General features: G+C 39.7%; 1 protein-coding gene across 2 annotated transcripts in view; it reads left to right on the top strand.

Annotated features, from left to right (window-relative positions):
- Positions 1–436: 436 nt before the first annotated feature.
- Positions 437–23326, top strand: part of npnta (nephronectin a) — an 85403-nt gene continuing 62513 nt past the window's right edge. The window contains exons 1-2 of one of the 2 annotated variants that reach the window (XM_051703271.1): positions 437–741; positions 22932–23032. In XM_051703271.1, the coding sequence (XP_051559231.1) occupies positions 668–741; positions 22932–23032 (175 nt within the window). In that variant the 5' untranslated portion in view covers positions 437–667. The remainder of the gene's footprint in view (positions 742–22931; positions 23033–23326) is intronic. The other variant, XM_051703272.1, reaches the window with a different exon arrangement.

The raw sequence follows: 23326 nt of genomic DNA, 5'->3' as shown, positions 1-23326 counted from the left end.
ATGTCAATTTACTCAATATTTTCAAGTTCACGCTTAAACTAACTTATTCAGTGTAGAAAGTACTTAATCTTTTCTGTTAACAAAATCATTTCCAGTATATTCATGTAGCTACCATTGTATTTGCATGGTGCTCCAAGGTAGGCTACTTTAAAGAATATGGGGTTTGGTACATTTCCCAAAATGATGGGAACCATGATAATACCGTGATTCTGTTTAGTACTTTTTCTTAGCGAATTCTTTACATTTGTGATGCCACTGTTTTGCTATGAAACTCATATTTACAGTAATGTATAGGCGCTGCAATGCATAACGTTACACTGTAATATGTAGAATGTTAATTAGTGTATAATGAAGTATGCACACTAAAAGTGTGTACGCTCTGGTCTCTCCTTATTGGGCGCACTGCTTGTTCAGAGGGTGTGGAGAGACAGAGAGAGACAGCAGAGCGCACCGACTCCGCGCTTCAGTCCACGGGTCATTCATCTGATGGAGCGGAGCATTGACGGAGCCACAGCGCGTTTCTCTTACAGGTGAACATCAGTAAATGCCTTCTCCAGGACCCACTTTGACGCCTTAAACAGTGTTGGATCTAGCTATCACCATCATTCCCATTTAACCTTTGGAGACCTGCGGCGACATTTGGATATACGGCACCATATAGTAAGCGATGGGAATGTGGATAATAAAGTTCGTGTTGATTTCTACCTGCTGGGTCGGAGTACACGCTGACTTCAATGGCAGGTGAGATGTTCATGTTTGTATTATTGTGATGCAAAGACATTTATTTGAGTCGGTAGATTTGAAAAGCATGTGGTATCCTACTTAAATGCCGTTTTGCGTGATTTAATGCAATTTTATATTAAAGCGTAACAGGTATTGCTATTAAAAAAAACCTAGATGCCAAGTTCAGTGCTGTTGGTGATCGGTTACATTTAGGATGGCTTTAAATAAGTGTTACAATGTCGTCAATTAACATAGTGAACTTGTGAACCGCTGTCTACAGCTGCTCTTAAAGAAATATCCATTTATTTTACAAATGTATTCTGAACTGCTCAATATGTTTAGAATCTAGTCTATATAAAATTATTTCAAAGTTGCAGTTTGCACAAATGTGTTTAAAAATCATTTTCTTTCCCTTGTTGGACAGTGAGCGTACGCGTCCCGGTACGTTTTCGTGTCCCGACATGTAATGTGAAATATGCGGTGAGCAGAAACGTGCCTAAGATTCAAGTATGATTAAAGGGGATCAAATATCCGTGCTTGAAATTAAGTATGCGCTTTTGTAGAAGTGCCGTTATTAGAGGGCTTTCACCTGATCCTCTCACCGGATGTAACTTCTTTCAAATCAGGATCTCAGCGTGTGCATCATGTCATCATATTATTTTGCATAGCTGTATTATGGCGCGTCATTTATTAAGTATGCATACAGAATCTGGTTACTGATTCAGTACATTGCTTAAGCACACTTATTAAGTACGAAATGCAATTAAACTTCTAGTACTTGATAAGTGTGCTTAAGCAATGTAACACTAAAATGGCATTTAATTATGCATAGCTTAATTACATCATGTATTATGAATGCATGGCTTAAGCGCAAGTTCACAGCATCATGCCAGTTTATTATTTTGTATCACTTTATTTATTATGAAGCATCATGTATTAAGTATGCATCACTACATCACATGCTTTCTAAAGTATGTAACCCTTAATTGCGCAGTTACATGCATTTCTTAATTACAAAAGTCTAAAACGCTTAATTTAATGTGTGCATCATATCCGCTTGTTATTTTGAGTTGCTTTATATGTTATGGTGCGGAATTTAATAAGTACCACTGATTAAGTATGCACTGCTTAAGCGCACTTTTTAAGAACAAGACTCCTAATTGCGTAATTTAAATTCGCACACTTTATTCGCACACGCCATTTATTATGTAACACTAAAATACTGCATTTGATTATGCATAGCTTAATTATGTCATGTATTATGTATGCATCGCTTAAGTGCAAGTTCACAGCACCTACATCATGTCAGTTTATTATTTTGCATCACTTTATTTATTATAACGCATCTTTTATTAAGTACGCATCACTAAATCACATGCTTCCTAAAGTATATAACTTTTAATTGCACAATTATATGCATTTCTAAATTACAAAAGTCGAAACGCTTAATATGATGTGTGTGTCATGTCCGCTAATTATTTTGCTTTGCTTTATTTATGGCGCAGAATTTAATAAGTACCACTGATTAAGTATGCAATACGCATTACTTAAGCACACCTTTTAAGTACGAGACGCATCACTGTGTTATTTAAGTTTGCATACTTTTTTTTTTGTTTTGATTTTCTCCCCTTTTCTCCCCAATTTGGCATGCCCAATTCCCAATGCGATCTAGGTCTTCGTGGTGGCGTAGTGACTCGCCTCAATCTGGGTGGCGGAGGATGAATCTCAGTTGCCTCCGCGTCTGAGACAGTCAATCCGCTCATTTTATCACATGGCTTGTTGTGCGCATTACCGCGGAGACATAGCACGTGTGGAGGCTTCATGCTATTCTCTGCGGCATCCACGCACAACTCACCACGCACCCCACCGAGAGCGAGAACCACGTTATAGTGACCATGAGGAGGTTAATCCAACGTGACTCTACCCACCCTAGCAACCGGGCCAATGGGTTGCTTAGGAAGCCTGACTGGATTCACTCAGCGGCCCTGGATTCGAACTTGCGACTCCAGGTGTGGTAGTTAGCGTCTTTACTTGCTGAGTTACCCAGTCCATAAGTTTGCATACTTTATTTACAACATTTATTAAGTATGCAACACTAAAATACGGCATTTAATTATGCATAGCTTAATTACGACGTATTATGAATGCATCGTTTAAGCGCAAGCTCAGAGCACCTGGGTCATGTCAGTTTATTATTTTGCATCGCTTTATTTATTATGAAGCATCATTTAAGTATGCATCACTAAATCACATGCTTTCTAAAGTATGTAACCCTTAATTGCGCAATTATATGCATCTCTTAATTACAAAAGTCTGAAACACTTAATTTGATGTGTGCTTCATGTCCGTTTGTTATTTTGCGTTGCTTTATTTGTTATGGTGTGGAATTTAATAAGTACCACTGATTAAGTATGCATTGCTTAAGCACACTTTTTAAGTACAAGACTCATAATTGCGTAATTTAAGTTTGCACACTTTGTTCACAACATTTATTAAGTATGTAACACTAAAATACGGCATTTAATTTTGCATAGCTTAATTATGTCATGTATTATGTATGCATCGCTTAATTGCAAGTTCACAGCACGTGGGACATGTCAGTTTATTATTTTGCATCGCTTTATTATGACACATCGTTTATTAAGTACGCATCACTAAATCACATGCTTTCTAAAATATGTAACCCTTAATTGCGCAATTATATGCATTTCTTAATTACAAAAATCAGAAATGCTTAATTTGATGTGTTTGTTATGTCTACTTATAATTTTGCGTTGCTTTATTTGTTATAGTGCGGAATTGAATAAGTATGCATAGTTGAATCACATGACTGATTAAGTACGCATAGCACACTTATTTAGTACGAAAGGCATAATTGCATCATGTACTGAGTACGCATCCTTTATTTTCATCATTTAAGTGTGTAACACTAAAATATGGTTTTTAATTATGCATCGCTTAATTCATGTATTAAGTGTGCATAACATAAGCACAAGTTCTCAGCACCTGTCATGTCAGTTTATTATTTTGCATCGTTTTTTTTTTTACTATGATGTGTCTTTACATGCTTCATAAAGTAGGGCTATATAATGCTTAATTGGATAATGTAAATATGTATTGCTTAATTACTCAAGTACAAAACGCTTAATTGTGTAATGTATTAAGTATGCATCACTTAATAGCACTGTATTAAGCATGCATTGCTTTATTACAAAAATGATTATGTAGCACTTAAATACGTAATTTAAGTATGCATCGCTTAATGTAATTTATAAACCAAGAAGCATTTAAATACGTAATTTGTATGCATCGGTTGATTACGTCATTTGTTAAGAATGGATTTATCTTTTTTTCTTATTAGCAACACAGCAGAATTACAAAAATAATGTTTTCTGAAAACTCCCCCATCATCCATCAGTCTGATAGTCCTGCTACAAACTCATACCATTGGTTGAGCCAGTGTTGCTATGTTGGGCTGGTCGGGATGCCCATACAAACAGAGCAATATTGTGATTGCACCTCAGAATTTACACTTTTCGAGGGGATCAGCCAAGAAATGACTCTCGCATAGTTGTATCCGTATATTAAGCTGGGATAGGAGAAAGCATTTTAAAACTGAAATAATTACACATATCACCTCTAAGTTTGCAATGCTTAATTACTTCCTGTATTAAGTATGCATCGCTTAATTGAGTCATGTATTCAGTATGCAATCCTTTATTACATCATTTATAAAGTATGTGACAATTAATTACATAATTTGTCAAGTATACAATGGTTAATTTTACTTTTATAGTCACCAAGCTTCAACAATGCATTCTGCTGAGACACTGTGGCAGAGTGTGGAGTTCTATCTGAATACAACTCATATGGTGGTCTTCATGACATCTTTGTTTCTACTCTGTTGGGAAGCATTTTATCTTTTGGCAAGATGAGCAATAGCTGTCCGTCCAAATGGACTGGAAATGTATTTACCACCATAAGTATTTTGTGGGTTAAAACTAGGCTTGGCTACTTTATTTCTATATGTTTGCCTTATTTATCATCATCAGTTGCCTAGAGGGAGAGCTATGTGGTTTCACTAACGCATCCATAAGCAGTTAGGGGCACATTAATAACAGGCTTTCTGTAAAATATTTCCAGCACTATTTCAGAGACATAATGAATAACCAGTGCATACTTGTTTGTCATCTGTATTTGTCTACAGTACCTAACCATGCTCAGATGGCAAAATACTGCAATTACTTGCTTTTTATACATTAAAACTTCTCTGTGTCCTCCCATGCATCATAAGTTTAATGTTTGTGTAAGTCTCAGACTGTCAGGGTTATATGTGTTTTGTTCCATGACATGTTTGTTCCTGTTTCCTTGTCATGTGATCTTGTCATGTGGTCCCCTGGTCATGTGATTTCATGTTTCTCTCCATGTTCATGTGTCTTGTTTTCATTGGTTTATTGTCTAGTTACCTTGTTATCAGTTCTGTCTTGTCATTGGTTTTCATTGTCATGTTTCTCCCTTGTCCATGTATTTAAGCCTCATGTTTGCCATTGTCCATTGTCAGGTATTGTTTGTGTAACGTCGTGTTATTGTTTATGCCAAGTTCATAGTCAAGTCATGTTAAGTCAAGTTCATGTTTATGTTTTGTTCAAGTCAAGTTTAGTCAAGTTCATGTTTTTATTTTGTTCATGTTTGGAGTTATGGTTTTTGGATATCACGTTTGTAAATCAAAACTGCACTTGGGTTCATCACACATCATCGTCTCTTCGACTACATTACAGAATACCTGACTGACCAAAATGAACCCAGCAATCTAGCTTCTGCATCTTCACCAGGGGAATCGATCCCTGGAAAATTATGTGGAGGACTTCTGCGCTCTGGCCTGCCGGGTGGACTTTAATGAAGTCGCCCTCAAGGACATTTTCCGGGTGGGATTGAATGAGCCAGTCTCTTCCCTGATGCCTGGCGGTCGCAGTCCCATCAATCTGGCTCAGTTTATCGACCTTGCCCTGCAGATAATTGGTTCTATGTTCACTGTGGGGGAGGCGGATGTCAAGCCCGAGTCCCACGTCATGGCCGTCAAGCCCGAGTCCCACGTCATGGCTGCCAAGCCCGAGTCCCACGTCATGGCCGCCAAGCCAGAGTTCCTCGTCATGGTTGCTGAGCTAGCGCCATCTTTTGCCCCGGATCCTGAGTCTGTTCCATGCCATGTCACAGCAACGCCTCAGCCTGCTCCATGCCATGTCACAGCAACACCTCAGCCTGCTCCATGTCACAGCAATGCGTCAGCCTGCTCCATGCCATGTCACAGCAACACTTCAGCCTGCTCCATACCATGTCACAGCCATGCCTGAGCCTGCTCCATGCCATGTCACAGCCGCGCCCCTTTCTGCTCCATGCCATGTCACAGCTGTGCCCCTTTCTGCTCCATGCCATGTCACAGCTGTGCCCCTTTCTGCTCAATGCCATGTCACAGCCGCACCCCTTTCTGCTCCATGCCATGTCACAGCCGCACCTGAGCCTGCTCCATGCCATGTCACAGCCGCGCCTGAGCCTGCTACATGCCATGTCACAGCCAAGCTTCATCTGCTCCATGCAATGTCTCAGGCTCACCTCTGGTCAACGAGCCAATGGCCATATCTGCCACGGTCAACAAGCCAACACCCACGTCTGCCACGGCCAATGAAGCAGCGTTGCAAACCTCGTCCGTTCCAGAGCCATCTCTCACTGGGCTATTTAAGTTGGAATTGGTTCCCACCCTTGTGCCCACCCTGAGTTCTCCTGATCAGCCAGTTCCCCTCAACCCACCAGCTCGATCATCGCCCTCTGAGATGTCCCAGATACAGAGAACTTTTGAACCTCCGACTCCGCCTAGACCCTCCGAGCCCTGGACTCCGCCTTGGCCTGTCGATCCCTCGACATCACCTTGGCTCTACGTTCCCTCGGCTCCACCGCGGTCCTTCAGCCTGTCAGCTTTACCAGGGTCCCTCATCCCTCCAGCTCCTCCTTGGTCTGTCGGTCACTTGGCTCCGCCTTGGCTCTCCGATCCCCTGGCTATGCCTCGTCTCTCCAATCCTTCAGCTCCACCGGGGATCTCCTTCCCTATGGCTCCGCCTTTGTCCTCAGCCCCACTGGCTCCACCTCAGTCTTCCGATCCCCCAGCTCCACCTTGCTCCTCCGATCCCCCAGCTCCGCCTTGCTCCTCTGAACCTCCGGTGCTGCCTTGGTCCTCCCTGCCTCCGGCTCCACCCTGGCCCTTCGAGTCTTCGGCTACTCTCTGGGTATCCAGTTCTCCATGGTTTCACCCCTCAAGCCTCTCACGGCTCCACCTTCCATGGATCTGCCCCTCGAGCCTCTCATGGCTCCACCCCCAATGGGCTCCACCCTGGTCTCATGCTCCATGCCATGTTTTCACCAGACCACGCCCCACACATTGTTTCACCATGTTTACATGTCCTGCCAAGTAACCACATCAAGTCGCTACACCCCCCCCAGCTCCCTCTTGAACATTGCGTTTTTGTAGAGGGGGGTGATATGTCAAGGTTGTATGCGTTTTGTTCCATGCCATGTTTGTTCCTGTTTCCTTGTCATGTGATCTTGTCATGTGATCCCCTGGTCATGTGATTTCATGTTTCCCTCCATGTTCATGTGTCTTTTTTTCATTGGTTTATTGTCTAGTTACCTTGTTATCAGTTCTGTCTTGTCATTGGTAATCATTGTCATGTTTCTCCCTTGTCCATGTATTTAAGCCTCATATTTGCCATTGTCCATTGTCAGGTATTGTTTGTGTAACATCGTGTTATTGTTTATGCCAAGTTCATAGTCAAGTCATGTTAAGTCAAGTCAAGTTCATGTTTATTTTTTGTTCAAGTCAAGTTTAGTCAAGTTCATGTTTTTGTTTTTTTCATGTTTGCAGTTATGGTATAAAACTGCACTTGGGTTCATCACACATCATCGTCTCTTCGACTACGTTACACAGACACAATGTTGATGCTGTTCTGCTGGGCATGGCTTGCACTGGCATTTCAGGAGCTGGATCTGCCCACTACAATGAACATGTACATTAACCTGTTGGCATATGTTATTAATTTCAGTCGTGATGGAGGGAGCTTGTCACCAGGGCCATTATTTGCCAATTTGCCCTCTTATAAACCTGCTTCACTGCCCCCATCTAAATTCATACAGTGAAAATAGTGCAAGAGGGCATTGCAAGAGGTCCATTCATTATCTTCCGGCCCTTAGCAGGGGCCGTTAAGCTGCTGTCTAATGGCTTGTGCCATACCCGAGGGATGGCTCCCTGTTAAGCTGCAAACTTGTCATTTGGTGACATGATAACAAGTGTAATCAATTATGGAGAGAGTCTTTAAAGTGTCCAAGTTCCCCCTCTGAGCATTTCGCCATCCATTCAGGAGGTCTGAGCGCCCATTTGAAATTTGGCAACTGCCATGACATTGTTGATGCGCATTTCACGGAAACTTCAGTGTGAACTGACCATAGAATTTACTGTCTCTTGCTATTTCCTGTGTAGTATCGGTTAGCCAGATTTTGACAATTAGCATAAAGTCTGGTACACTTTGCAGCTTATTCTGGCAAAAAAGCTCTTTTAGACAGGAAGAAACCATCTAACGAGTGCTTTAACAACTAATCGATAAATCCAAATAATTGATCATGAAAACAATCGACAGTAAATTTGATTATTGATTAGTTGGATATGTGTGGCATGCATGGAAAAACGTTTTCAGTGACGTTACTGTACAGTAGGTAAAAATACGTTTGCAAGACAACTCTGATGGCGAAGACAAGTTGAAGCTTTAAAAAAACATGACCAAAGTTGTCCAGCGTATGGGAGCACTTTGTGCAAGAAATAATATTTTAGAAGAACAGTAATTAACTGCACAGAGTCCCTTATATTTATAGAATAAGACATTACAACATTCTACCTCTTACAAGTTAACACTTAGATTGTGTTTTTTTTTTTTTTTTCATAATTGAGTGGTATAAATTGACTTGCTGCATCAAAACTGAGGACAAACGAAATTTTAAAAACAAATTGCATGCAATTTATATTGTAACATTGATATTTTAAACCAATGTATAGCATTCAGTCATAGTTCTTTAAATTAATAAATGTAATAAAATGCAGAAAATAAAATTAGGCTTTTTTATCCGATTAATCGAAGAAATAATCAAAGTTTAATCGATTATCAAAATAATCATTAGTTGCAGCCTAAAAGTAGTAAGTAATGAATACTTATCAGATAAATTTTGCTCGAGAATATCTATTTTACTTGCATGATCACACAGGAAATCAAATATTGGTTCCGAAAGTTCATGTATTCCGAAATCAACGTCATTCAGCCAGATCACTGAAATGCGCAATCCTTCAGAAATTTTTGCATCAACTCAAGTGTAATCTCATTTCTCTCTAGTGCAACTTATACCATTCTGGTCCCTTTCGAAGAAGGAAATAATCACGTTTACATAAACAATGATTCAGAGGTTGCATTTTTGCTTTGAAATTAGATTTTTACACCACTGATGGTTAGGTTTAGGGTTAGGGTTAAGGTGTAGGGATAATAAAAGTTGTATTCCTGTTGACTAGGGCTGAAACAATTAGTTGACATTATCGACAACATCGACAACAAAAAATTGTCAACAAAAATGTTTGTTTTCGAATAGTCGTTTGATCTCATTTAACATAGCATGAGATCATATGAAACTCTAATGATGGCGCACGAGAGGAGCACCGCAGCTCACGCCTTACTGAGAGGAAGAAAACACATGTCCAGATGCACTCTAAACTTTCCAAACAGCTTCAGTTGATCTAGATTGCAAAGTATGAGGGAATTATAATGCAAAAATACAAATTAAGTAAATACAGAAGCACTGTCATCGTGAAATAAAGCAGAGCCGGATCTGGTATTCCGCTTAAGCAAAACCTGCATGTCAGAGCGTCTAAAAAGCAAACAACCTGCCGTTATATCTTTGATGCATCCTTTATTAGACAATAAGGAAGTGGGCCATAAACAAACTCAGAAAATGGCATGTCTCTGTGCAGTCAGCGCCGCTTCTATGAGTCGCGTGAAGGTGGAGAGATTGAAACTGCACCAGACTGATGAACACTCTAGCAAGGGGATGCTCATCCCTCGTGCGCGTTTGCTGCAGCTAGATTATAACATGATGGCTTGCGACTTATTGAATCATAATATACTGTAGCCTATGTGTCATGATGTGTATCTTATCGTGAAGAAAATCGGCGTTTTGTTTTTGTGAGTTAAAGATGGATCGAAGTAAACATAAAGGTGAGAGAGTGTAGTCTTAGCCCATTATACACTGCAACAAAATATGTTTTGGATTAGTGTTTTTTGGCTTGTTTTCCAAAAATAATATCTAAAACTCCTTTAAAACAACATACATTTACATTAGGAGCTATACTGCAGAAGAAAAAATTGTTATTGGAGAATGTTGAATACAATATTTAATATTTCATTATTTTAAAATATTAAACAAGATACATTTACCTGAGAAGCAACATATAAGATATTTAGACTTGCTTTTAGAGAATATATCTTGTATATGAGTATATTTTTTTCATTACAACTTTTTCATATTATAAAGTGAAAAAATACTCTTATATAAAAAATACAAGTATATTCAAGATACATTCTCTGAAAGCAAGTCTAAATATCTTATATGTTGCTTCTCAAGTAAATGTATCTTGTTTTAAGGATTCTTAGATATTTTAAATGGAAAACAAGACAAAAACTCTTGATTATAATAGGATTTTTTTGCAGCGATTTTTTTTAATTTGTTTTTACTGAATTAAACTTAATAAAAAAAGAAAGTTTATTTCCTTGTAATTCAATGAATGTCATTTAGAGGTATTTTTAAAAGATGATTTTGTCCTCTTTATTATTAGTAAGCACATTTAATACAACCTTTTAAGTCTAGGCACAAGCTGAATAGTCGGTTAACAGTTAATGATTAATCGTTGCAATAATTGACCGAATAGTCGAATAATCGTTCTAATAATCATTAGATTAGTCGATTATCAAAATAATCATTAGTTGCAGCCCTACTGTTGACTGTATAACATCATTTGCAACTATAAGACAACTCACTTTTGGTAAACATTTGTAACTTGAAAACTGGAGCTCACACAAGCCCATAGGTTCAACAACATTTCCAGTTTCGGACAATGGGGTCAGTGTTTAGAATTTTGGCAAGCATAGACCGATTTCAGAAGCAACATTTTTGACCTACTGTTGCAGAATTCACAGTGTGATTAGTTTGTTTACTGCTACTAAGTGCCTCAAACAAAACCTCTGAAAAAAGATCTGTTTCGACTGACCTGGCAAACAAGCAATATGCTTGTTTAATAAGCAATATGCATCAGATGTTTAGTTAACAGACTATGGTCAATATAACCATAATTATAGGAGTAGTTCACTGTGCTGTCTTGAAATGTTCATCATAGACAGACAGTTTCATGCATTTGGCCCTTAAACCAGAGGAGCATTAATTTCAAACATACTGGCTACATTTAATTGCTGCTTAGCATAGTATAAGCTGGTCTTTGCTTGATTGATATGTCAGTCTGCAAACCCATGTATTCTGAGAGACTGAAACTTCTGAGAGTTTTGAAGACTTGTGTCTTGTCTGTCAGTCCGTGGAGGTGGCAGAGGAATATAAAGGGTTGTAATTGTACTCCCTTGTACTTTACCCGAGCTCCGCTGGATGTCATAATTCATATACACGTGTGAACTCACTATGCAACCACATGAATAGCGAAAGACCACTGCAGGCAAATAGAAACATGAATTCCTTGAATCTTTCATGACTTCTCTTGTCTCAAATGTACCAGAGCCAAAAATAATAGCATCTACTTCTAATTTTGTGACCCGGCTGCCTCATTTGAGCAGCGAGAATTGCATTGTGGAGGTATTCGTCATTTGTGTAATACACAAATCCCAGACCGAGCTGGAAATTGAAACTGGATAATAGCTACATCTTTAACAAGGTGAGTAAAGATAATCTCTCAGGTGACAGGGGATTTGTTGTGACAGTCTTGTTACCTCCACTAAGCAGTGAGTATGGCGCCAGTTTCTCGTGGGCGATGCACTCTCTCTCAGTTTGGTGTCTCCTTGGATCAGGCCCAGAGTTCGCAGATTGCTGACTGGCACGCGATTGCTTGCTCTTGTCTCTTCAGTGGGACAAACGCTGACTTCTTCTGCTCCTTAGATGTGTAGAAAGTTCCTGTGATGAAGGTCTGTCTTTTCCTTCATTGCTATCTGTTTTCTTTCTTTCTTTCTTTCTTTCTTTCTTATGCATTGCAGAAAATATGAATTATACTCTTGCCAGACTAAGTCATTATTATTTATTTAATTTATTATCTTATTATTATTCATATTTTGTCAGGCTTACTGTCTTATTAGGTGTGCTTTCTAAGGCAAGAGTTCCTATTACTTTTTCTCAAACTTAGGGTTAGAGGGGTTTGTATGGATTATATGGATGTATAATAAGTTGAATAGAATAAATTATAGAGGAAATTGATGGAAAATGGCCTGAAATTGTTCATGATATATTTATTTGTTTAGTTAGATACTTTTTTTCAAATAATTTCCTTTAGATGCACTCTTTGTTTTTGTTGCACTGACACCTAGTAGCGTCGATGCAGCATTACATAAAGACAAACTTTTTTAAATGACCATTGCCATTAGGATTGCCCACTGCCCTGTATTAGCAGTGACATCCCGTATTTTGGCATAAATGAAGACATCCTGTACAGGACTCCTATTGTTCCATGTTTTAGTGGATGCCTCATATTGAATGCGCTGTGTACCGTATTGAAATGGTAAAATGCTCAAGGGGGAACCCCTCTCCCAAATATTAAAGCTATTAATATTCGGCTGATCATATGATCTCAACATGGAAGCGTTCATGATTGTTTGCACTGCACCATATGTAGAATAATTCAGCTTTCTCCAAAACTGATACTTTATGACTGGATTCTTCATCTCATGTGTGTACACGATTTTAAGCATGTTTTTCAAAAATACTATTTATTTCTTTTTGTTTAAATGTTACTAATTAGAAAAAGGAAAAAAAGAAAAACATGGAGTGCACCTTTAAATAATATCACTATACCGTATTTTTTTAATGTATTGTCTAGTTGGCTATGAATGCATGGCATCCATTGAGCCTCTGCTGTAAATGTGATTAAATGTGTTTCAGGTGACATACAGAGGAGTGATAGCCAGGAGCTGAACACAACCTTGTTAGCATGCACACTGTGTCTCTAGAGCTGTTGTGAAATCACCTTTCCCTCATAGCTCTGTCAGGCTGCATATACTAACATTTTTCCTCAGCCTGTCATTCTCACTTACTGCTTAGCATCATGGTTTTTTTACCGGAGTGACTGGCAGCAGTAGTGACCACATTAGCATTTTCACTGCCTTGCGATCAAGGCTAACTGAAGAAAATGATGCAGTGTGTGGCAAAAATCAGCAACTTTTTTTTTTTTTTGCACTTACATATAGAGTATAGCACATCCACGCACACACGCTTTGTCTTTTAAGCTGATAAGATGGCGCCACGAATGGCAACCTCGGTGTGGAGCTCTCCAATTCTTTTGTTGTTTTTGTTTGTTTGTCCTGTGTTAGTAATCTTTTTCCAATCAGTTTTACCAGGGACGAACTGCTGAACATTCAGCAGCATATACCAGACAATCTTTTCCTGGTATTTGACTATACGGACGCTTTGCTGGACATTTTAGTCGGAGGCGCAGCTGTGTTGTTTAAGAGATGCAGGCGAGGGAGACGAGCTGGCGCACTGGTCAAGCTCTGTCGGCGCAGCTTTCGAACAGCCCTGCCAAGTATTCATCTAGCGATTCTCCGCTCTCTTCCTAACAAAACAGACGAACTACATCTCCTCACCCATACAAACAAGGACTTTTCAACCTCTGCTGCGTTGTGCTTCAAGGACAGCACGTTACATCTGCCGGGCTAACCCACGTATTCTATATTGAGACTCTGTTAAACAAAGACAGCTTGACTCTCAAGCACATGTTTTGAAGATGTCTGTCTAATTGTCTGTCAGTCCGTGGAGGTGGCAGAGGAATATAAAGGGCTGTAATTGTACTCCCTTGTACTTTACCTGAGCTCCGCTTGATGTCATAATTCATATACATGTGTGAACTCACTATGCAACCACATGAATTGCGAAAGACCACTGCAGGCAATAGAAACATGAATTCCATTAATCTTTCATGACTTCTCTTGTCTCAAATGTACCAGAGCAAATGTATAGAAAAATAATAGCATCTACTTTTAATTTTGTGACCCGGCTGCCTCATTTGAGCAGCGAGAATTGCATTGTGGAGGTATTCGTCATTTGTGTACAAACAAGGACTTTTCAACCTCTGCTGCCTTGTGCTTCACAGAAACCTGGCTGAGTGAAGCCATTCTGGACAGCACGTTACATCTGCCGAGATTTCAGCTATTCAGAGCAGATCGCATCGTGGATTTAACAGGGAAAACGAGAGGCAGTGGAACATGCTTTTACATCAATGAAAGGTGGTGTACAGATGCAACAATGTTAAAGAAGATGAGCTGTCCTAATCTGGAAGCGTTCTTTATTAACTCTAAGACTTTCTACTCACCACGGGAGTTTTCTTCTTCTATTCTGGTGAGTGTTTATATCCCACCACATGCGTGCATGAGTGCTGCAACAGCTGGCTGATCAAATCACAGACACGGAACAACAATACCCAGACTCAGTTATTATTATTCTTGGGGATTTTAACAAAGCAAACCTCACCCGTGAACTGCCCAAATACAAACAGCACATTACATGCCCAACCAGAGACAGAAATATACTGGATCATTGCAACACAACAATAAAGTATGCATATCACTCTGTCCCTAGAGCAGCTTTGGGACTCTCTGATCATTGTCTGGCTCATCTTCTTCCAACCTACAGGCAGAAACTAAAATCAGCCAAACCTGTAGTAAAGACTGTAAAGAGATGGACCAATGAAGCAGAGCTGGAACTACAAGCCTGCTTTGACTGCACTGATTGGAGTGTTTTTGAGGCTGCAGACACGAATTTGGATGTTTTTGTGAGGATATGTGCATTCCTACTAGGACTTATTTAACATACAACAATGACAAACCTTGGTTTACAGCAGAACAAAGGCAGATTCGTCAGGCCAAAGAGGATGCTTACAGAGGTGGGAATAAAGTCTTGTACAATCAGGCCAGGAACACACTGAATAAGGAAATCAGAGTGGCTAAAAGAAACTATTCTGATAAGCTGAAAAACAAGTTTTCAGCTAACGACCCTGCATCAGTGTGGAGTGGCCTGAAACAACTTACGAATTACAGGACTCCTGCCCCCAACACTGTAGGGAACCAACAACTGGCTGACGACTTGATGTGTTCTACTGTAGATTTGAAAGGCACAATCTCACACCCCACACCCGCTCTGACCTTCACTTCACTTCACAAAAACACCAACACCTCCTGCAACCCCCCCTCCTCCCCCCTCCCGCTACTTAACCTGCACTTAAGATCTGTGAAGAAGAGGTGTGCCGTGTCTTCTGAAAACAAAAGACAAGGAAAGTACAGGGCCCAGATGGCGTTTCACCCGCTTGTGTTAAATGCTGTGCTAACCAGCTGGCCCCCATCTTCACACTGATCTTCAATAGATCACTAGAGCAGTGTGAAGTTCCATGTTGCTTCAAATGCTCAATCATCATTCCTGTCCCAAAGAAACCCAAAAACACAGGACTTAATAACTACAGACGTCGCCCTGACATCTGTGGTCATGAAATCATTTGAGAGACTGGTGTTGGCCCACCTGAAGGACATCACTGGACCCTTTCTAGATCTCCTTCAATTTTGATCAAACAAGTCTGTGGAGGATGCAGTCAACATGGGATTGCATCATGTCCTGCAACATCTGGACAGGCCAGGTACATATGCAAGGATCCTTTTTGTGGACTTTAGTTCGGCTTTCAACACCATCATCCCAGCTATTCTCCAGACTAAATTACACCAACTCTCTGTTCCCACGTCTATCTGTCAGGGGAATACCAGCTTTCTGACAGACAGGCAGCAGCTAGTGAGACAGGGGAAATTCACTTCCAGCACCTGTACAATCAGTACAGGTGCCCCCCAGGGATGTGTGCTCTCCCCACTACTCTTCTCCCTGTATACAAATGACTACACCACCAAGGACCCCTCTGTCAAGCTCCTGAAGTTTGCAGATGACACTACTGTCATCGGCCTCATCCAAGATGATGATGTGTCTGTATACAGAAGGGAGGTTGAACGGCTGGCTTACTGGTGTAGTCAAAACAACCTGGAGCTGAACACACTCAAAACAGTGGAGATGATTGTGGACTGGATGATTGTAGGAGGAACACCCCAACACTGACCCCCCTTACCATTCTAAACAGCACTGTGGCAGCAGTGGAGTCATTCAGGTTCCAGGGCACTACCATCTCACAGGACCTGAAGTGGGAGACCCACACTGACTCCATTGTGAAAAAGGCCCAGCAGAGGTTGTACTTCCTTCACCAGTTGAAGAAGTTCAACCTGCCACAGGCGCTGCTGATACAGTTCTACTCAGCAGTCATTGAGTCTGTCCTCTGCACTTCAGTAACTCTGGTGCAGGTATGAAAACGGATATCAGAAGACTACAAAGGACAGTTTGGACTGCTGAGAGGATTATTGGTTGCCCCTTGCCCTCCCTTCAAGAACTATACACTTCCAGAGTGAAGAAAAATGCTGGACAAATCACTCTGGACCTCACTCACCCTGCCCAATACCTTTTGGAACTGTTGCCTATATATTTATATAAATATACACACTACCGGTCAAAAGTTTTGAAACACTTACTCATTCTTTATTATAATTTTTTTTCTTCACATTTTATAATAATATTAATGTCATCAAAACTATGGAATAACATAAATGGAACTATGGGAATTATGTTGTGACTAAACAAAATCCAAAATAAATCAAAACTGTGTTATATTTTAGCATCTTCAAAGTAGTCACCCTTTGCCTAGAATTTGCAGACATGTACTCTTGACATTTTCTCAACCAACTTCTTGAGGTATCACCCTGGGATGCTTTTTAAACAGTATTGAAGGAGTTCCCATCTATGTTGGGCACTTATTGGCTGCTTTTCTTTATTATTTGATCCAAGTCATCAATTTAAAAACTTTTTTTTTTTAAATAAAATGTAAGTTTTATAATGAAATAAATTAATATGGTGGCACAATTATATTTTTGTCTACAAAACTAATTTCAAACATTTAAGCATTTGCTTCAGAGCAAGAGATTTTTAAGATCATGAGAAACATTTCAGTCAAGTGTTTCAAAACTTTTGACCTGTAGTGTGTGTATTTATATATATATATATATATATATATATATATATATATATATATATATATATATATATATATATTATTGTGTATTCTATATATACTTTATTTTCTATTCAATTTTTATTTTTATTCTATTTTTATTTATTTTATTTTTTAATTCTTTTTTATTATTATCCATGTCTTGTTGCTGTATTGTATTGTTGTGCACTGGAAGCTCCTGTCACCAAGACAAACTGTATGTGTAAGCATACCTGGCAATAAAGCTGATTCTGATTCTGATTAAAACCTATAGTGAACTGCCTACAGTAGTTGTCTATTGCCTACCTAGGAAGTTTTCTTCTAAGGCAACTTCATAGCTATTATGAAACCTCATAAGTGAACAATTTTAAATGCTCTACATAGGCAGCAACTCTGTACATCCCGTGAATGAACTTTTAGAATGAGTTTTTAGAGTTAGCATGTTGCTAAGCTAACATCACAATACTAAGTACATAAATACAGTGGCAAGAGAAAGTATGTGAACCCTTTGGAATTAGCTAGTTTTCTTTATTGGTCATAAAATGGAGTGGAGTGGTGGTGGTGTAGTGGACTAAAGCACTGAAATGGTAAGCAGAAGGTTGTGGATTCAATCCCCACAGCCGCCACCATTGTGTCTTTGAGCAAGGCACTTAACTCCTGGTTGCTCCAGGGGGATTGTCCCTGTAATAAGGGCACTGTAAGTTGCTTTGGATAAAAGTGTCTGCCAAATGCATAAATGTGATGTCATCTTCATCAAAGTTACAAGTATAGACAAACACCATGGTGCTTAAGCTAACATCACACAAACAATTATGAACTTTCATGTCTTTATTGAACACATCCCATTAAACATTCACATTTCTGTGGAAAAAGTTAGTGAATCCTTGGATTTAATAACTGGTTGATCCTCCTTTGGCAGCAATAACCTCAACCAAGTGTTTCTGGTAGCTGCGGATTAGACCTGCACAACATTCAGAAGGAACTTTGAACCATTCTTCCTTAGAGAACTGCTTCAGCTCATATTCTTAGGATGTCTTGTGTGAATGGCTCTCTTGAGGTCATTCAGCAGCATCTCTATTGGGTTTAGGTCTGGGCCTTGATTTTGTCTGAATTAATTTTTCCCTCGATGATGGCAAGTGGTCCAGACCCCGAAGCAGCAAATGAGCCCCAAATCATGATGCTCCATCCACTGTACTTCACTGTTGGGATTATGTTTTCATGTTGGTATCTTGTACTCTTTTTAGCTGCGTGTTCTTCCAAAACAGTTCAAACTTAGTTTCATCAGTCCACAGAACATTTTCCCAGTAGCATTGTGGAGTGTCAAGGTAGTCTTTGGCAAACTTCAGGCGCACAGCAATGTTTTCGTTGGAAAGCAGAGCCTTCCTTTGTGGTGTCCTGCCATGGACACCATGCCTGTTTAATGTTTTCTGAACATTAAACATGAACAGGGATGTTAACCAGTTCCAATAATTCCTTCAAGTCTTTAGCTGTCAATTTAGGGTTCTTTTTTACCACATTGAGTATTCTGATGTGTGCACTTTGACTCATCTTGGAAGAGTAGCCACAGTACTAAATTGTCTCCATTTATAGACAATTTGTCTAACTGTGGACAGATGGATATCTAAGCTCATCAAGATAACTTTGTAACCTTTCCAGCTTCATGCAAAGCAACAATTCTTGATCGTAGGTCTTCTGAGATCTCTTTTTAGTGAGGTATGGTCCTCGTCAGCAGATGCTTCTTGTGAATAGCAAAGTCAAAATGTCTGAGTGCTTTTTATTAGTCAATGTAGCTCTAACCTACACCTCAAATCTCGTTTCATTAATTAGTTTTGAATGAATTTTAAGTGTATTTCTAATCAGTTATAAGAAAGGTATCTAAGAAACAGAATAATTATGCTACTTAACTTTTGAAACCATTCGCATTGGGTAGGCAGCTCACTAGGTTTTGTTTTCTCCTCAGCCATAAAACTGTATCTTTCTTTCTTTTGTTCTCATGATCTTCCTTACACTCACTATTTCTTTCTTATTTTCTCCTTTGTTTGGTAATAGAGCCAGGCACTTTAAGTAGAAGTTTAATTTTAGCTTTGCTTTGGCAAAATTTGATGTTTTCCCTGTATTTCTTACCCATGATTCATTTTCCTTACGTCATGTGACCCTTGTTCATTCCCTTTTGCTTATTTTCTCAGACCTTAAATGGTTCTGTGCTCTTACTTCTACACAAAAACATTTAGACTGCTGCTTGTGAAAAAAGAAATCAGTAATCCCAGTTTGAGCTGCCAAGAAACTCTCCGATTCAAAAGCGATTCAACTGCTCCTGTAGCTATACCTTTCTAACTTTGTGGAAAATCGTTTTTAAACAGCCTTTGCATTATGTTTTCAAAAAATATGCCTTGTTCACCCTCATTGTTGGGTCATGTAACATATCTCACTGTAAAAATCATACTATTTCTAACAGCTTCCTGCTAACTTAAGGCTAGACACAGTTTGGGTTATCTCTGCTCTGTGCATCCAGTATCAGCAGATGAGAACATCTGCCCCTGGTATGGCACAGCAGGGTGATAACTCAAGGTGGTCTTAAGACCTGTGTCACAGAGCACAACGGAAGCTGTGTTTCTGTAGATAAGACACCGCTAGATAACTGATGCTAGGATAACCAAACAAGAGAAAAAACAGGAACAATAATAGATGCCTCGTGACTAGCACATGTGCAAGAATCTTTGCCAAATTTGTTTTTTAATAGTATATTTTACTAAACAATGCATGCAAGTAGAACTACGGTATATGGAGGGATGAATGGATAGATAGATAGATAGATAGATAGATAGATCATGTCAGACCTAGAGACTGCATCAGACCCCACTAGACCTCATCAGACCACTTAGAGTCCACATCAAATCCCATTAAGACCAAGTCAGACCCCAAAAAGACCTCATCACACCACCTAGAGCTGGATCCGACCCCATTAGATTGCATCAGACCCCATTAGACCTCAACAGACCCCCTAGAGACCACATCAGATCTCTTGAAAACCATATAAGACCCCAACAGACCTCATCAGATCACCTAGAGATCACATTAGACCCCATTAGACTGCATCAGACACCATAGAAACCACATTAGACCTCATCAGACCCTATTAAACCCCAACCAAACCCACATCAAATCCCATAGACTGCTTCTAACCACATTAGACTGCATCAGACCCCCTAGAGACCACATCAGATCCCCACAGACCATATCAGACCCTAAAACACCTCACCAGACCACCTAGAGACCACATCAGTTCCCCTAAAGACTATATCAGACCCCAATAAACCTCATCAGACAACCTAGAGATTGCATCAGACCACATTAGACCTCATCTGACCCCCTAGAGACCACATCAGATCCCCTAAAGATCATAACAGACCCCAAAAGACCTTATCACACCACCTAGAGCTGATCCGACCCCATTAGATTGCATCAGACCCCATTAGACCTCAACAGACCCCCTAAAGACCACTTCAGATCTCTCGAAAACCATATAACCCACATCAAATCCCATAAAGACAAAATCAGACCTTTATAGACCTTATCAGACTGCCTAAAGCAGTGTTCCCCAACCACTAGTGTGCCGTGAAAGATTGTCAGGTGTGCCGTGGAAAATTATCAAATTTCACAAAATAAATAAATGCATAAATAAAAAAATTACAAATAATCAGGGGTCGAACTCCCGCTTGATTGATTGACAGCAGTAGTCAATCGCATTCTTGGCAACCGCAGTCCTACTGAGGCAGATCGCTTGATTGGTTACAGCTATGGCCAATCGCGTGCATGGCTACAGCAGTGCGTGCACAGTGAATCTGTGTCTGACAGGAATGGAGCTTGAACTCTGAAGAAGAGACACTCGTGAAACTTCTCATTTGTAAACGAGCTGAATGACCTGGTACATGCATCGACCGTCTGAATGAGAGGGGCATGTTCTTCGTACACTTCGGGATCTATCGTCTTCGTTGTTCATCAAAGAGAGAAAAGGGTGGAAGAGCTATGATAAATGTGTTAAAGTGAGAGATGTTTTTACATGTTAAGGGTCTTTCACATGACTCTCATTAGCGCTGCCGAAATCATTGAAGTCTATGAAGTGACGCCACTTTTCACCAAAGTTTTTTTCCACACAGGTTTTTGCTTCACAAATAATGTCTTTGAGAGTACAAAGCAACAAGAAATATTTAAAATCTCTCCAAATTTGTGAAGAGATATTGAATGTTCTTTTAATTAAATATTACCTTATTGTTTCCAAGTATCAGAGACCCCAGTTATTGAACTAATTAAAATTTACCAAGAAAACGCTAAGACCTAAACATAAACAAGTCCTTTTATTACTTTCTGCTATCAAAGCAACAGCCAGTTTTTTTTCTCTCTCTCTCTCTCTTCCAAATACATGTTTTCAATGTTTATTGTACACATCTCCCGCTTTCTTGCATAGCAAACTCTAAAAATCGCCCCTCCGTGGCGCTTTCTGCAACTCTTGTCATGTGGAGGGCAATGCGGCACTTGACGCTGGTGTTGAACGGAGTGTTGACACCTCAACTCAACTCATGTGAAATGCACTTTACAATGATGAAAAAACACTATTTAAACTTAAAATTATTATTATTAGGCTATTATTGTCCTCTTTTCTGATAAAAGTCATGCTCAGCAGTTTAAATAGGCAACTGTAGGAAAATGATACCGTAGATCTGCTTTGTACTTATAATTCTTAAAAAAATCTACTGAAGTCAGTAGATTTGTAGTCAAGCAAGTTTTAATGAAGGAGAAGAACGTTATTAAAACTCACTGTTATTAGACTATTACTGTTGTCTTTTTGGATGAAAAATAATGCTCAACCTGAAGGAATGCTTAAACACTATAAAGTCTCTTCGGTCATAAATGACTCAAAATGATTCAATGACTCACTCATAGCACATAAGATGCTCATTTGTCGCCACCTACTGGCATCTCCAGAAGTGGTCACTGAATTAATAAGTTAATTAAATTGAACAAATTTGTGACACAGAAGCAAGCCACACTAAAATGCCCTTTATTTTTGCAGCTAATTCTGCAAAATTGTGCAGTTAATTTGTTCTACTTGAATCATTATAATCACTGGAATTGGTGCTTTTAGCTAATTGTTAAAAAAAAACAAATGTTCGTGGACCAGTGATTCTCTTACCTTTTTGCCCTTCATGAGTTTGCATTCCTGTAATTTGCTGTGGCATTGCAAGAATTCATTTGCAAGAACAAATCAACAAATTAGAAAAGAAGCAAATTTGTTGTTTTTTCATTACCCAATTAGCGCTCTTGCCACCTGTGACTTCACTACATATAAGTAATGTAGCATACCTACGTGACTTGATAGTGGTGTGCCGTGGTATTTTTTTTATTCGTAAAAAGTGTGCCGTGGCAGAAAAAAGGTTGGGAAACACTGGCTTAAAGACCACATCAGATCCCTTAAAGACCACATCAGGCCCCAGTAGACCTCATTAGATTGCCTAGAGATCACATTAGACCCCTAAAGACCAAATCAGACCCCAGTAGACCTAATCAAACCACCTAGAGACTGCATCAGTCCTCATTAGACCTCTTTAGACTCCCTAAAGAACACTTTAGATGCTGCTCTGGATACATCCAGCATAACATGTTTGTAAGAGTAACATTAAGAGCAGCTGTCACTGTATTTAAGTAATTCTTTGCCAAAGTATGTACATTGTTTTTCCCGCGTAACTGTCTGCTGTGCAGTGATTGGCCAAAAACTGATCAAACTGTCTCCTGACAGGTGGCCCAGACAGATGACCTCATCCAATGGGCTGTGCCGATACGGTGGCCGCATCGACTGCTGCTGGGGTTGGACGCGTGTCTCCTGGGGCCAGTGCCAGCGTGAGTAACTGACGCTAGAGGGGGTGAACAGGGCTTTGTGGGGCTAGCTTTGGGGGCTTTGACTTTTTAGAGCCAACACATAATAACAGCACAGCAAGTCACTAGTTCAGTGGAGTAAATACCTAATTTCAAACATGGGTAGCCTAACAAAATTGTAGAATAATACAGCCAAAAATGTCCTGTCATTATTTACCCCCATTTTGATCCAAAACATATGACTTACTTTTTTCTGTGGAACACAAGAGGAAGAATTTTGATGAATGCTTACTGAGGCTATTACTGAGGCTATCAGTC

Source organism: Myxocyprinus asiaticus, chromosome 7 (assembly GCF_019703515.2).
Source record: "Myxocyprinus asiaticus isolate MX2 ecotype Aquarium Trade chromosome 7, UBuf_Myxa_2, whole genome shotgun sequence".
Taxonomy (NCBI): Eukaryota; Metazoa; Chordata; class Actinopteri; order Cypriniformes; family Catostomidae; genus Myxocyprinus; species Myxocyprinus asiaticus.
This window is presented reverse-complemented; position numbering and strand designations above follow the sequence as displayed.